The sequence below is a fragment of the Cygnus olor genome, chromosome 2 (assembly GCF_009769625.2).
Source record: "Cygnus olor isolate bCygOlo1 chromosome 2, bCygOlo1.pri.v2, whole genome shotgun sequence".
Lineage (NCBI taxonomy): Eukaryota > Metazoa > Chordata > Aves > Anseriformes > Anatidae > Cygnus > Cygnus olor.
The window spans coordinates 80462250-80476037 of record NC_049170.1 but is presented as its reverse complement, the minus strand read 5'-3'; the positions used below and the strand labels follow the sequence as shown (position 1 = coordinate 80476037).

Genomic DNA, 13788 nt, shown 5'->3' with positions numbered 1-13788 from the left:
CCATGAGCAGAACCCAAGTCAGGAGCATGCTGGCTGCCACTGATTTTTCATGGGAATGTTGTAACAATGATAAAGAATACATGCATCCTTCCAGTATCTAAACACGAAAAGCGTGGGTGAGCAGCAGTAATTATATGGCCCCAGGGTTGAGAAAATAAATTTAAGAGACCATCTTTTAAGAGTCCTTTGTTTGAGGCAGATGAAATAGGTCACTGGACTTCATAGATGAGAGAATGAGAAGAAAAAGGCTATTAATGAAGTACCTCAGATTTTTCAATGTGCGTGGAGGGAAGAGGCAATTTTGATTCTGGCTGTGGCCTTTCAGTTTTGTCTGCTCAGAATCATTGCCCAGATGGGGCTCTTTTGAACCATAACAGAGCTTGTTTGTGGTATACTTTATATACCTATATGTAGACACACTCACAAAAACATGTCTCAAAGGATTATGTTTGAGGTTATATATGCCTAACAAGAAAATGTGATTACAATAAGTATTTGGCATTGATATAATACTGTAAACATATCTTTAACAATTTGAACATAAACAAGCTTCAGAGCATTACTGTGCTTATAAAGAGACATGAGTGAAAATGTTTTCAAAACTTGCTGTGACCCACATTAGCAATAGAGACTTCAGTTTCTAGGTCTTTGCCCAGAACCAGGCCTTCACTGGTAAGCCCTAACAGGCTGGGGAGTGTGCTACAGGGATGTCTGGCACGTAGCTAGAGCCACAGCTGACCGCTAGCAGCTCAGAATCACGTTAGGTGTTACTGCCTGCGCACTTGTTCCTGCACCACTCCCACGTCTTGCACGTGTTGAGTGCAGGCTTAGTTACATGGCAGACTAACTTAAGAACAAAAAAAAAGCACCGTGAAGTGACACGTTCAAAAGATTAGAAAAGGCTGCAGAAAAGAATGTATAAATCTTAATTCACTCCTTAAATACGTGTATGTTACGAACCTTAATCTTGGGGCTTCTTACTCAGCCCCATTTCATTCGTTTTTGAATGCTTGTCTGCCATCTCTGAGCAATAGGAGCAGTCCTCCATGAGCACTGTTGTTTGTTTTTTTCTTCTTGTGTACATGATAAAGGCTTCATTTGTTGCAAGTTAATTCAGTCTTTAGAAAAAGGTGTGAAGAATTTCCCCAGGGACTCTTCTGTAGTGTCTCCCCCTGGGCCCATTGCGTTCGCCACAGTCAATCCATGTCACATCCCTTTCCTGTTAATAATAGGAGCAATCTGACGCATTTTATGAAGAGAGTCAGAAAGGAGCTCCTAGCCTGCTTACAGGTGCTGGGTTGGAGGCTCCTGCCTCAAGCATCCCGTCAGTCCCAGTCACGTTTGCTCAGTTCCTCACCCAGCTCCTTCCCTGCACTCACCACTCCCCCATGTTTCAAATCTCAGGACTCAATCTGCTGCAAGTAGTCCAGCCCCGATGCCTCCTTTAAAAGAGCAAGAGGTGGGAAGTGATAAAGCTTCCTGGGAGCTTCCAGGCCTCCTGCTTTACCTCCTGCTTGAGGCTCAGGGTGCCTCAAGTTCCCATCTGCATCCATCCTCACCTGAACCCTAATCCCAGCTGTTCTGTCTATTTAGCTGTATATCTGTCTTTTCTCCCAGTCCTCACTCTTGTATGTGCATAAACACTTTCTTCCTAAAGCAAAGTTGCTACTGTTTGATTTTTTTTTTTTTTTTTTTTTAAATCTGACAAACATTATTCATCCAGCTTTCTGGTCAGAAGTAACAAACCCTTAGTAAAACTCATTTATCCAGACCTACTGAAAACAAAAGTCGAAATGATTTGGCTTGCTAAACTCTTAAACAAATGAGAACCAACTTTTAATAGTTACCTTCAACCCGGTTAACAATGACTGTCAGCTCTGGCTATACTTCCACTTTCTACAGTAAATTCATTAATGCCACCATGTGGTTGCCTCTTTCTCTAGCCCAGGGAATACCCAGTGTCCCAGTTCCCTCCGTTTTTCATGGCATTTGCAGGGACTGGTGGCTCCCTTGGATGCAGACCTTGCCTGGGAATGCCTCTTGAGTCTCAGCCCAAATTTCTAGACGCGGTTTGGCCTACCGTGTCCTGTGTCCCAGGACACGCAATCTGTTTTGAGTAGACTTTCTCCACAAAACCTCTATCATCCCTTGTAAGAAGCAGATTGCAGCCAGCAGTGCTGCAGCAAGCAGCGTGCCCTGCAAGCAGCCCCGGCAGTACCTGGTAAGTCACAACCGAGGACGGGTCACTCGGGGCCTCCCAGGTCCCCACGGCAGGAAAGTGCCCCCGACAGAGGCCTGGAGACCTTGGCACCGTGAAGAGAGACCACTATGAAATAATGCCAAAAAGGAAACAAACACCAGCTCTGCTTCCTCCGCTCGCCTTCGTGGAGAGATGCGTGGCAGAGGAAAGTGGAAAATCCCAGAAATGCTCCTCAGAGGACTATGGCAGGGAAGAGGAAGCTTTCCTTTCCCTCGGGGCGAGCCATAGACCACCAGAGGAACCAAACAACCCTGTCTGCAACAAGCTGAGCCTTGGCGGTCTGTGAGCGCCCTGACAATCCTCACCGTGCAGGCTGGGAAGGTGTCATACGGGAGACGGATTTTCTGCCTCGCACAGATGACAAAGGCTGCAACAGGCTGTCGTCCCCAGCTGCCGCCGCAGGTGGTCGTGTCCTCTGGGTCAGATGAGTGTCCCCACCTCCCGCTGCTTCAGCACAGTGACTGCCAGCTGGTACAGGACAAGAAGCCGCATGAGACCCAGAAAATAAAGCAGGGCACGGGGCTCCTGCCAGCCCCATCATTTCTTTTAGCCTTTCCCTGCTCCGTGCATGCATGTATGCAAAGCCTGCGTGAAGCTTCCAAGGTCAGCACTGGGGTAAAATCACCCCTTCCCCTTCACTGCTTCGGAGCTGTCTCTGCAGCCAAATTTTGCCTCAAGTAGCCAGGCCTTTAGCAACTCAAGGACTGCACATGGCCATTGCCCCAAGTCGCTCTGGTATGAGGGCTGTTCGGGGCACATCCAGCCTGCCTGTTGTGACCACCACCAGCTTCTCACCTCCTGCACTGATAGCAAAGGTCAAACCTGCGCTTCTCAGAGGCTGTTGTGAGTAAGCAGTACAGCCTCTCTCAACCTAAAAGCCTTGAGGACAGCACCCCCGATACAGTAGGAAGCCTTCTGGCAAGCCGAGCCTATTCAGAAGCTTCAGAAAAGAGGATTAAAATAACCGCTATCCTGACCTCTGGAGATGCAGGTGGCAGGGTGAACTGGAGCTGACCAGCTGGAGAAAAATCCCGCTGCAGGTGGCCACCAGTGCAAGGTGCTGGGCTGATTTCAGTAGCTCATTTATCTCAGTTACCTGCCAGCCCCTCTTGGGTTTAAACCATCAATTTGCACCTGTCGCTGGTGCAGGAGCAAACAAGCTTCAGTCAGTCCAAGAGCAAAAACTCCAGCTGAGCTCACCAGGCATTCATCATCCACAGAGGAACCCCCTCTTCGCAGACTTGGAGAGAGACTATCTCAAGCAAAGCACAGAAATGTAAAGCCTTTTTTTTTTTGACAAAATGCCTCTCCATGCCCTAGTTCTGAGGGGGAAATGGAGGGCATAAGATATTTAGTATTGTTATGTTAAAAAGAAAAACTCCACGCCACTGATTCTGCATCCCACTGCTGCGAAATTTTCATCCTGGTAGGCTTTTGTCTCTTTGAACACAGATCTTCCTGAATGTCTTCTTTTATGAACTATTATTTGAATAAAAAGTATTTCAGTCTGGGGAAAATCTTTTCCAAAACAGAGCAAATTAGCATCCCAAGATGCAGGCTTCTTCTATTTCAATATAAAAGGTAAAACTGTGGGGGATAGGGCCAGTGGAGGAAGAACATATTTACTCCTCCAAATACACATAACCTTTACATTTTCCAATTAGTTCAGTCATCTGGAAGCATAAAGCCACCACTGGTCATGTTAGGGCGTTACCCTCCTGCTGCTGACCAGCTACACAGAGGAGCAACTTTTGTATCCACCCACAGAAAGGAAATTTTCAGGTACAAACAATAAGTTTTCTTATTTTCTTAATAAGTTTAGGAAAATGTTCCCAGAATACATTAACTTTTATCATGATTCGGCCTTTTTTCCTCTTTCCACCTTTCAGAGCAGTTTAAATAGATCTGATGTGGAGAAAAAAAACCTACGAACACAAACAGGTTGTACAACAGCAGAAACGGAAGTCAAAGCTTAGTTTTAAGAAAACCTGGGATCTCAGTTTACGTGAGAAACTGCTTCAAAGTGATGAGAATACATATGGGGATTAGAGTACCAAAGAACAGTTTGAATGGAAATTGTTCTTTCGTAATCCATGTATTTTACTCCCAGTGCAGTTTTGTCTTCATTAAGATTTGCCTTCCTGTAGTTTTCCACTGCAACTTAGATTCACCGTAAGTTGAGCTCTAAATACAAAGCAGACCTGCTGTAACGCTGATCTCTCAGTTACGTTTGCAGAACTTGTACGTCTTCTTTTCTAAGGCCCCGATAAGTTATTAAATGGGACTACAACCACATTGTTTATGACAGCCGTGACACCCATCATTACTCACCTCTTTCACAACATCCACCTCCGAGAAAAGGTGGCATTCAATACATTACAGCAGCTTAATGCCAGCACAGCATAAAAGTGTCACAGATGCTCACCATCACCCATCATAAATAAAACATTAGGCCCCGTGCAAGGTCTGCAGATCATCAGTGTGTTTGATGTAATTGGTTTTGGCGTGTGACAGTGCAGAACTGGCAAGTCACAGGATGCCCTTCATTGCTACAAATGGGCTATTGATTTCCAGCCACGCCGTTTGCACCCAGACCCGCACCTGCTACTGGACTTTGTGAAACTCGCAGGACATGTGGAAAAGCTTAAGTGAGAGAAATGCATCCAGCCATTTTACAGGTAATTAGTCTTTCAACAGAATGTAAAAAGGCTCAGGAGACAGGTACACCCAGGAAAGGACCATATGTTTTAAACAGGCTTTGAAAAGCTCGGTTGTGGTCTGGGTATATTATTTTCAATATTGCAAGAGAAACTGTATAGCAGAGTTGTTCAGACATTTACGCATATATGAAAACCTTGATTTTTTTTGCTATCCCATACTGTCTTTGAAGTTAAATATGGACAGTTGAAGTGCTGGAAGAAAAAATTTAAGAGCTTCCATTGCCCAGCTGTTTATTGAAAATTGGAATTTCATTAGCTGTGAAGACACTGTGTGCGTTGCATATACATTATTCATAGGCTTCCCACTGTACGCAGATTTATAGTACAAAGCTGTGCCTAAATCTGTCATCTGCACACCCACGACACTTCTCGCCTACACCACAGCAGCCCTTATCTGCAAATACAAAGGACCCAACACAGTGACTTCCCAATCCTAAATATTTTGGGGCAGGATTCTCAGCACAAAGCGATGGAAGCCACGTGACACTAGAAGAGCTGGTGATGGAAAATTAGCTGCCATGTGTAGTCACCATAGGGGTGTACAGCTGAAAGGGTGTTTTTCCTTCCTTCAGATCACAGAAATAGCTCACCCACAAGACAGCCCCATGTCCTTGGCAACTTGAATTAGATTCAGCTTTTCACACTGTTGCGGATCAGCCCTAGTGGTCAAGATCAGGCAATTTATTAACCCAAACAAAGACGACGCTTTTTTTTTTGTCCTGGATGGTGCATGCAAGATCACTAATTTCACTTGGGCCGGTGAAAGAGGAGGCTGTAGCCATCATTTTCCTGGCCTGCGGTAACGCAAGGGGGAGCCCGTGCAGTTTTCAAGTAACAAAGGCGGCAGTAGTACAGGTTTTTCTACCCCAAATGCAAAGGCTGTCTCCAATAAGGAAAAAAAAAAAAAAGAGAGCGAGGCCTTAAAGCCATTTCTTACCCTCTTCACAAGGAGACCACTTCTGGTTCAAAAAGGGACAGGCCACAGATCTCCAGGAGAGGGAAAGAATGGCAGGCTGGACTTCTGTCTCATTTTTCCCTGTTCTTACCTCATTTGTTCTTTCAAGGCACTACAAGAGTCTCATGGAAAGACTTTGTTGATACCCGAGTTAGCTCTGAGTGGCCTGTCAAATTTTGGCCACCGTGAGGGAATGGGATGATCCCTATACCCCTCATGAAATGACTCTACTACAGGAGACTTGTCAACAGGGCTCTGAACGCGGTATTTCAGACACCTTTGCTTGTATTCAAGAAGAGAGTTTTGGCCCCTGGGGCATGAGCATCAATTTGTTTTCATCTCTGAAAAGACACAGCATTTTTTGCTCTCCCTTGCCACCCAGTTTTCAATACAGAGTACCCCATTATATATTCTGCGTGTTCAAGTTTTCCAGGATCAAGATAAGCACTGACTGAAACTTTTTTCCCTTTCTCTCCTTTGTAGGGATTACAATGAAAAAGCATCTTACAAGTCACTGACTCGCACACTTCTGCTTCCTCCATAGTTCTGTGTCCTAATTTTAAAGCACTCCACAGCATATATTTAATTAGCGAAACAGCTCCATCTGCTCTGTGAGTCAATACTGACAACTTCACTGTTAAAACGCACGGATGTCTCCCAGTGCAGCTGTGCTTAATCTGACAGGAGAGGAGAAGGGCCTGCTGTGCTCAGAGCACCCTCTCTCGACAAGCTCCACGGCACCGGGACTGAGACACCAAAGGGGAAGGAGGCAGCAATGGCAGGCACTAGGCCCCGACCTTGGCACTGCCGACTTCAACCACCCCATAGCCCGAGGCGCGGGAACCCATGCTCTCCAGTTCCCCTACAGCAGAAAGGCTCAGGGGCTCATAGGATCACAGAATGGTTTGGGTTGGAAGGGACCTTAAAGATCATCCAGTTCCACCCCCTGCCATGGGCAGGGACACCTCCCACCAGACCAGGTTGCCTAAAGCCCCATCCAGCCTGGCCTTGAACACCTCCAGGGATGGGGCATCCACAGCTTCTCTGGGCAGCCTGTGCCAGGGCCTCACCACCCTCATCTTCTCTCAGGTGTCCCTGCTGGGGAGTCCTGCCTTGCACTTAACAGGTCTTGGTCCCATCCCATTTACCACACAACAGCTTCCTCAGCACTACAGTGCCATCAGGCTCCTGACCAGCTCTTGTAATCATCTCCTTCAAGCTCACAGTATTAAGGTAATACGGAAGAAGACAGAATGGCATACTCCCTATTCAGGTCCTGCCTCAGTCATAACCTAGAGGACAGTCTTAGCTGACCACACGAGATAAATGCAGAAGAGGTAGGAGGAGGTAGCTGAGTCAACAGAAGGTGAATCTCAACTTTTCAGATTGAGAAAGAAAGGTGCAAAGGATGAACTGTTGAACTCAACAGGAGGGGAAGTATAAACAAAAGACTGGAGAAAAGTAGGGATCAATTATCTAAAGCTGTTTTCCTTGCTGAAGTCTGAGATAAGCAGTATACCAATTCTGACCTGGGGCTGCTGTTAATCGAAATAATATTTAAGCTTTTTTCCCCTCCACCTTTTGATTGAAATGGCTATGACGGTTTTACTTGCCCTCAGGCAGCAATTGAATTTTAACCTTTATTTTCCCATAGGAGCATCAGTCTTGTTAGGAAGGGCATTTGGACATTTACACCATCAGCACGGGACGCAGCTCAACCTCCACCAAAGCACAGGCAAACCAGAGGAAGACGGGTTCAGGCAGCACCCCACAGGATCCTCACTGCAAGCATGTGCCAGCATGCAGGTAGCAACTAAATCAGTGAGAAACAAATCAGTTAATCCAGCAATACTGCAATAAATTGGCCCTGAAGTAAGTTGATTCAATTAATGAGGCAGGAGAGTAATTCAGGTTAACCAAGGAAAGCATAAACACAGTCATTTAACAGACACTTTGAAGTCTTGGTTGCCACTGCCAGCAAAAGATTTGATTTTTTTGGCCAACTTCTGGCCATGCAGCTCTCCCTCTAGCCAAAGCTCTGAGAGACCTAACTGCAGAGCAGAGCTCAGGCCTGCTCAGCTTAAGACTTGAGGGCCTACTCCTCTTAGAAAAGCTCATCTCTTCATCGACTGCAGGCAAATCAGGCTGACTAGGCTGAAGTTACTCTTTTGTTTACTCCTTTAAATCCCTTTGCTCTGCTAGAAATAATTCAGGCCCTGATCTGTAAGCTGGTCACTAGGTTATTCCAACCAACCTACACAAGTGAGCATTTTCAACCTGGACTTGCAAGGCCAAACCCAAAAGACACCATCCATGAGCAGTGCTGAGATGCAGGCAGAGAGGCACAGGGTCACTCAGGGACACTGTATATGTGCTTCTCTGCAACTGCATCTGGAAAGACACCCTCTTACAGAGATGGGTGGATGCCACTGTTCTCCAATGTTATCTTATGTCAGAATCCAGATTTTACTTCGTCTTGGCTTATCCACCATTGCCTTGGTGGGGCTAACTGAAGTCATTCCGGGAACGTGCCTCTCAACACAAAAGAGAGGCGAACTACCTAAATATGACTAAGGGACAGCTGACTACCAGGGGAATTCTTAGAAATAACTTCAGAAGTTGGGTGTGATACTCTGTTAACACCTACCCCCACCTGGATAGGCTTCCAAAGTGAAAGTCATACTGCAGAAAATATATAAATACGGTTTGCTAGAAAATTGTGTATGAGTTAAAAGCACGACAGCTAGTGATCAGGCTGAGATCATTATGAAGGAAATGCTTTAAAGGTAACTTATGGGGCATTGCAGTAGCACCATGACAGCATTCTGGTAATGAGGGAGATGAGCTACACGGATATTTGGCTCATTCTAAAAGCAATAAGCCATGGGAAGGCAGCAACACTACAGCGCTGGTTACCAGAGGAGGTTGTGCCATGCGCTGAATGCACAAGCAGAATGCCAATGGGTTGCTCATGCACAACAAAATACATTATGTAAGAGCACTATGGCAGAAAGCAAGGTAAAAAAAGCTTTTATGCCACCAAAAAGGCTTGCATTTAAGCATCTGAGTTATTACTCAATACCATCATAGCTTCCTATCTGAAGTTACCTTCCAGAAAACAATGTAAATACATTCATTTTTCTGCCACCAGCTATCTACCTCCTCCTGTTCATGCATTTCTGCTAGTTGCAGATATGGCTATCAGCAAGTTTTAAAGGACATGAAAGGTTGGATTATAAAGGTAGCGTGGCTCTCTTCTTTTTTCTTCAGTTGAAAGCCTTCCTTTCGTTTTAGTCCGCAACCTTTGCCCCTGCTACAGCTGCCAAATTCTGCAAACAAATCCACTTCTCTTTTTGAGTCAGATAGTTCCTGGTTGGCCAAAATTGTGTAAAATATACCATGCACTTAATCATAAACTCACGTATGATAGTAATGCACCAAAATGAAATCAATGACTTTAGCTTCAGTCCTCACGAGGTAAGAGCATGCTAACGCCCTTTGTGAAAGGATGGAGATGTCCAGAAAAGTCACGAGTTGCAAAAACTGTACCTTGCTTTCCAAGTCCCAGTTTAAAGCGAGAACAAAATAACCTTTACCCTTGGTTTAAGAATAAATGCTAAACTTTCCAAAGATGCTCCCAGCCAGGCAACCTACTGATCCAGTTCAGTAGGTTATAGGGAACCCAGTAGGGGGAACAAAACATCCCTATGAATGCATCAATCCCTCACATTATTACTTGTAAGGAAGGCTACTAATGCAAACATCTTCAGACAAACCAGAAATCCAAAACGTACAGGTCCTCAGCCAAAGTCCTGTCACTTCGATGCTATGAAAGCTCTGAGTCCAGAATGCAGTTGCTAACTTTATAAAAGGGACCATGCTGAAAGTGGCAGGCTCTGATGGACTCTGAGTTTTGACCATCTACACTTCAAGGAAAGGCAACAAGGAGCAAAACCGAATTGCTCCCTGTAACCTCCTACTGCCATGGCTGATGTTAGTCCTTCAAATGAAGGGAGGGGAAATTCTTTATGAAGCCTGCCAATGTACATATATTCCTCTTCAGACAAGGAAGGGGTACAGCAGGGAGTAAGAATTCTCAGTAATTTCTCTGCAGGGGAACAAACTTTAGCTCGCATGACATGGTGCCCCAGAGGCACCACAAATTCAGTACACCAGAGGCACATTAACATGAATAGAGACAGCAGCAGCAGCAAGATTACTCCTCTACTAGCAACGGGTGTTACACAGAGAATTTTCCAGCCTGCTTAGGAAATCCTAAACCTGTAACCAGTTGCCTAAGGCCATGGTAGTGTCCATGCTAATTATCACCCTTCAGTCTCAAAAACAACTGAAAAGACAAAAAAACACTTTCCATGGACACCAAGGAAAAACGAGTCATTCAACAAAATTAGAAATATAGAAACTGTTACTAAAGAACACCTGAGTTACTTGCCAATAAAACTTTTCTTTCAATACATTTAATGATTTTTCTTTAAGGAAGTGGTATTTTGAAGCTCAAATTACAATACAATACAATCTTCTAGCTCTATAGTTGGCAGTACTATAAGCATTTATCAAACCATGTATTTTTGTATTTGTTCCTCTGCTGTTATTATTTAAGGAGAAGAACCTCAGAATATCTTATCAATGACAATCCTGCCCTAACTTGGCTGTTGCATCCTGGAACAGAGTAAGGACAACTGCCTGTTACCATAGGCCGCTCCCAAAATACAGACCAAATGTTATGAAGGAAGAAGACACTGTTGTGATCAGGCACTAACTCAACTTTTTAGAGACTGACAAGGAGAATGAAGCAATTGGTTGGAGGCAATACTGAGAAAGGGTGTGGGTCCCTTCCCAGAGGAATGAGCAAAACACACCCTTTTTGCTACCAAAGTCAAACTGCCATTAAACTCATGTTCATTTAACGTGTTCAACCACATCTTAGTTTATGTAGGTAGCTTTGAGTTCATTTTTCCACCTTCTCTTTACATTTTTCCTCTTCTCTTCAAATCCAATGTTTTCCTTCTTCCTGTTGTTAGCCCACATCATCCCTTCATCATTTCTACCCTCAGTCACTCAGTCCCAGTGGCGGAGTCAGAGCACCACTCCTCTTACATCTTCTGGCATTGTCAGTACCACCATGAAGGGCAAATCAATAGTGCTGAATTCACACTGAGAAAGAAAAAAAGTATGTTAATTCCTTGGTGTTTAGTATCTTTTAAAGAGCATTTGACATTTTGAGCAACTACTGGGTGAACTGCTTACTAAAAATTCTAAGAGTACACGTGAGCTTCTGCGGTTCTTGTAAAAATGCACACCAAGTTGAAAAAGTTTTAACACTTCGCAGTTTAAACACACTGCAGCATGCTGATGAACCACAGCAAGCTGTTTGAAAGTTGCTGCTCAGCTATTCAGACAAAAGCAGACACTGTTTGTAAATTTCATATTTATTATAACAAAAATTATGACATGTTCATTTGTGCATTCGGCTTTAATATAACTCTTGGTATGTAAATGTTCTACAGCAAATGAGCTCTATACAATCATGCTGGTTGTGGCAGCAATAAGGAACACAAATAAAACATGTCTGCAAAAGTAAGGAAAGAAAGAGACCAGAGGAAAAAGTGGGTTTCTTTCAATGGTCTATACCATCTAAACTCTAGCTAACTTGTATGCAGTCACTCAGTCCGTTATGTTTAATGACCATGGCCCAAAGAGTTGCTTAAGAAAAAGGTCAGTTTTTCAGGTTGTGTCCTTAATGCCAAGGCTACAAAACATGGAAGCATCACTATACAACACTGAGCTATTTACAGTAGTTTCCCAATCAACTGTTCTCTCAGAGAAAATTAGTGAATCTCAGTGACTTAAGTCACCTGAAAGAGTAAAGCAACTCCTAGGAGTTAGTCTCCATATTCTACAAATGTCTATCATTTTCAAGACCAAAAAAAGCCTTTTCTCTCAAAGAAATACAGTATTACAATATTACTTAAATCATTTAGCACTGGCTACTGCCCTGCTTTTCAAACAAAACAAACAAGCCATTTTAAAAAATATTACATCATCATCTGTTTCTCAGCAATATATTAAACCTTTTTATTATTTTTATTATTTTTTTTGTTTTTTTTTTTTTTTGTTTTTACACTTGATATGTTAAGGGAATATTAACTATTTTAAACTTTACTGGTAAAGCGTCTCTAGAAGAAAGTCCACGAATATTAAACCTAAGAAACTGAAAAGCTGCAGTTATCTGTAGTGGCAGGATAAGGAAAAGGAAGTGTATAAAGGAAAAGGAGAAGGAAAACCCCTGCTGTAGCATGAGCCCACTGGGTCCTGCACTCAAGTCTCCTTGTTTGTTAGTTTAATTGCGAGCAGTAGAGTGGGTCATAGTGGTGTATCGTAATAGTCTGCCAGGTTGTCCATCTGATACTGCCGCTGCTGCTGTTGCTGCTGCTGCTCCTGGTGCTGTTTCATGATCTCCTTGACCTCTTCTTCAAGCTCTGGGGGGATGATGAACTGGTCATCTGGATCTGGCTGTGCCGGAGCAGCAAAGTATCCCCCTGTTTTTCTGAGAGGCGCATCCGTTGCAACTTCGATCAAGTTATGGCTCCTCTCTTGCGGCGCCACTGAGCCATTGCCCCGTCGGCGCCCTATTGTGCCCGTGGCAGAATACTCAGCTTTCCTGGGAAGGCCGGGCTCATCCTCGTTGCCACTGATGACAATACCTTCGTCACTGGCTTCCACAGGCACTTGGAGAAGCTGCTTCTCCTTCACTCGGCTGCAGTGGATGTCCACCTCCACTTCCACACGGCTGCCGTTGGTGAACACCCCCTCTATGGGCTCCTCATCGTCGCTGTCAAGGCCGTTGTCGGAGAAGGCGCTGGAGAAAGTGGCGCTGGAGAGCTGCCGCTGGAAAGAATTGGACAGGCAGACAGGGTGCAGCATGCAGCGCTGCTCCCCGGGGTAGGCTGGGCTGTTCTCGTTCATGGTGACCTGCGGAGGCTCGTCGGAGGCTGTGGACCCCACCTCGCTGCTCATCTCTGAGGTGGAGATCTCGCTGCTGATCTCGGAAGCCATGCCGCTGCTCGAAGACGGCATCCCGAGAGCATCCGCAGGCCTGTCCTTGATGACCACGTTGACGGACTGGGGGAAAATGCCGGGGCTGGGGGGTGGGACCCCATTAAGCTCACAGCAGCAGAAGCTGTCCTCCGTCACATTGAGCTGGACCACAACGGCGCTGATGCTGTCGTTGCAGCCGTAACTCTGGGCCAAAGTGCAAAGCTTCTTCGCAGCTGCCAGCGCATCAGGCACATTTCTGACTGCTTCCACTGCCTCATCCATCGAGAGGCTATCCCACAGCCCCTTGCTCCCCAGAATGAAGAACTCATCTTGTGGAGTTAAGGTAATGGACTGGACGTGAGGACGCGGTACAACACTCGGGTGAAGGAACGTGTATCCCAGGATTCTTGTTGAATCCGTCACACCATTCACTTTGCCATCCTGAAATGAGAGAGGAGACAAAACTGAAAACAACGCAGACAAAGACACATGGCACTCACATCTCCTCCGTGTGTTTTACCAGTGTCTGTTCTGCAGTACCCCAGACACAGCCATTTACAGATAAGAATATGGAAAAGAGGTGATTTGCAAGAAGGTGACAGAGCTGGGATTAGAACACAGCAATGGCTGGTTTCCAGCCTTGCACTGAGCTTCCTACACCCTACTGATTTGTCATCAGCATCACCTATCCAGACCAACAAAGCAGAAGCCTGCAACAAAGAAACATCTATTCTGCTTCTGCAGCTGTGGGAGCCAACTGGACTAATGTTTTACCCATGAGTCAGACTTATCCC

General features: G+C 45.1%; 1 protein-coding gene across 1 annotated transcript in view; it reads right to left on the bottom strand.

Annotated features, from left to right (window-relative positions):
* Positions 1-11388: 11388 nt before the first annotated feature.
* PHLPP1 (PH domain and leucine rich repeat protein phosphatase 1) overlaps positions 11389-13788 on the bottom strand; it is a 131859-nt gene continuing 129459 nt past the window's right edge. Inside the window, exon 17 of the mRNA XM_040547959.1 lies at positions 11389-13435. Coding sequence (XP_040403893.1) covers positions 12320-13435 — 1116 coding nt within the window. The 3' untranslated portion in view covers positions 11389-12319. The remainder of the gene's footprint in view (positions 13436-13788) is intronic.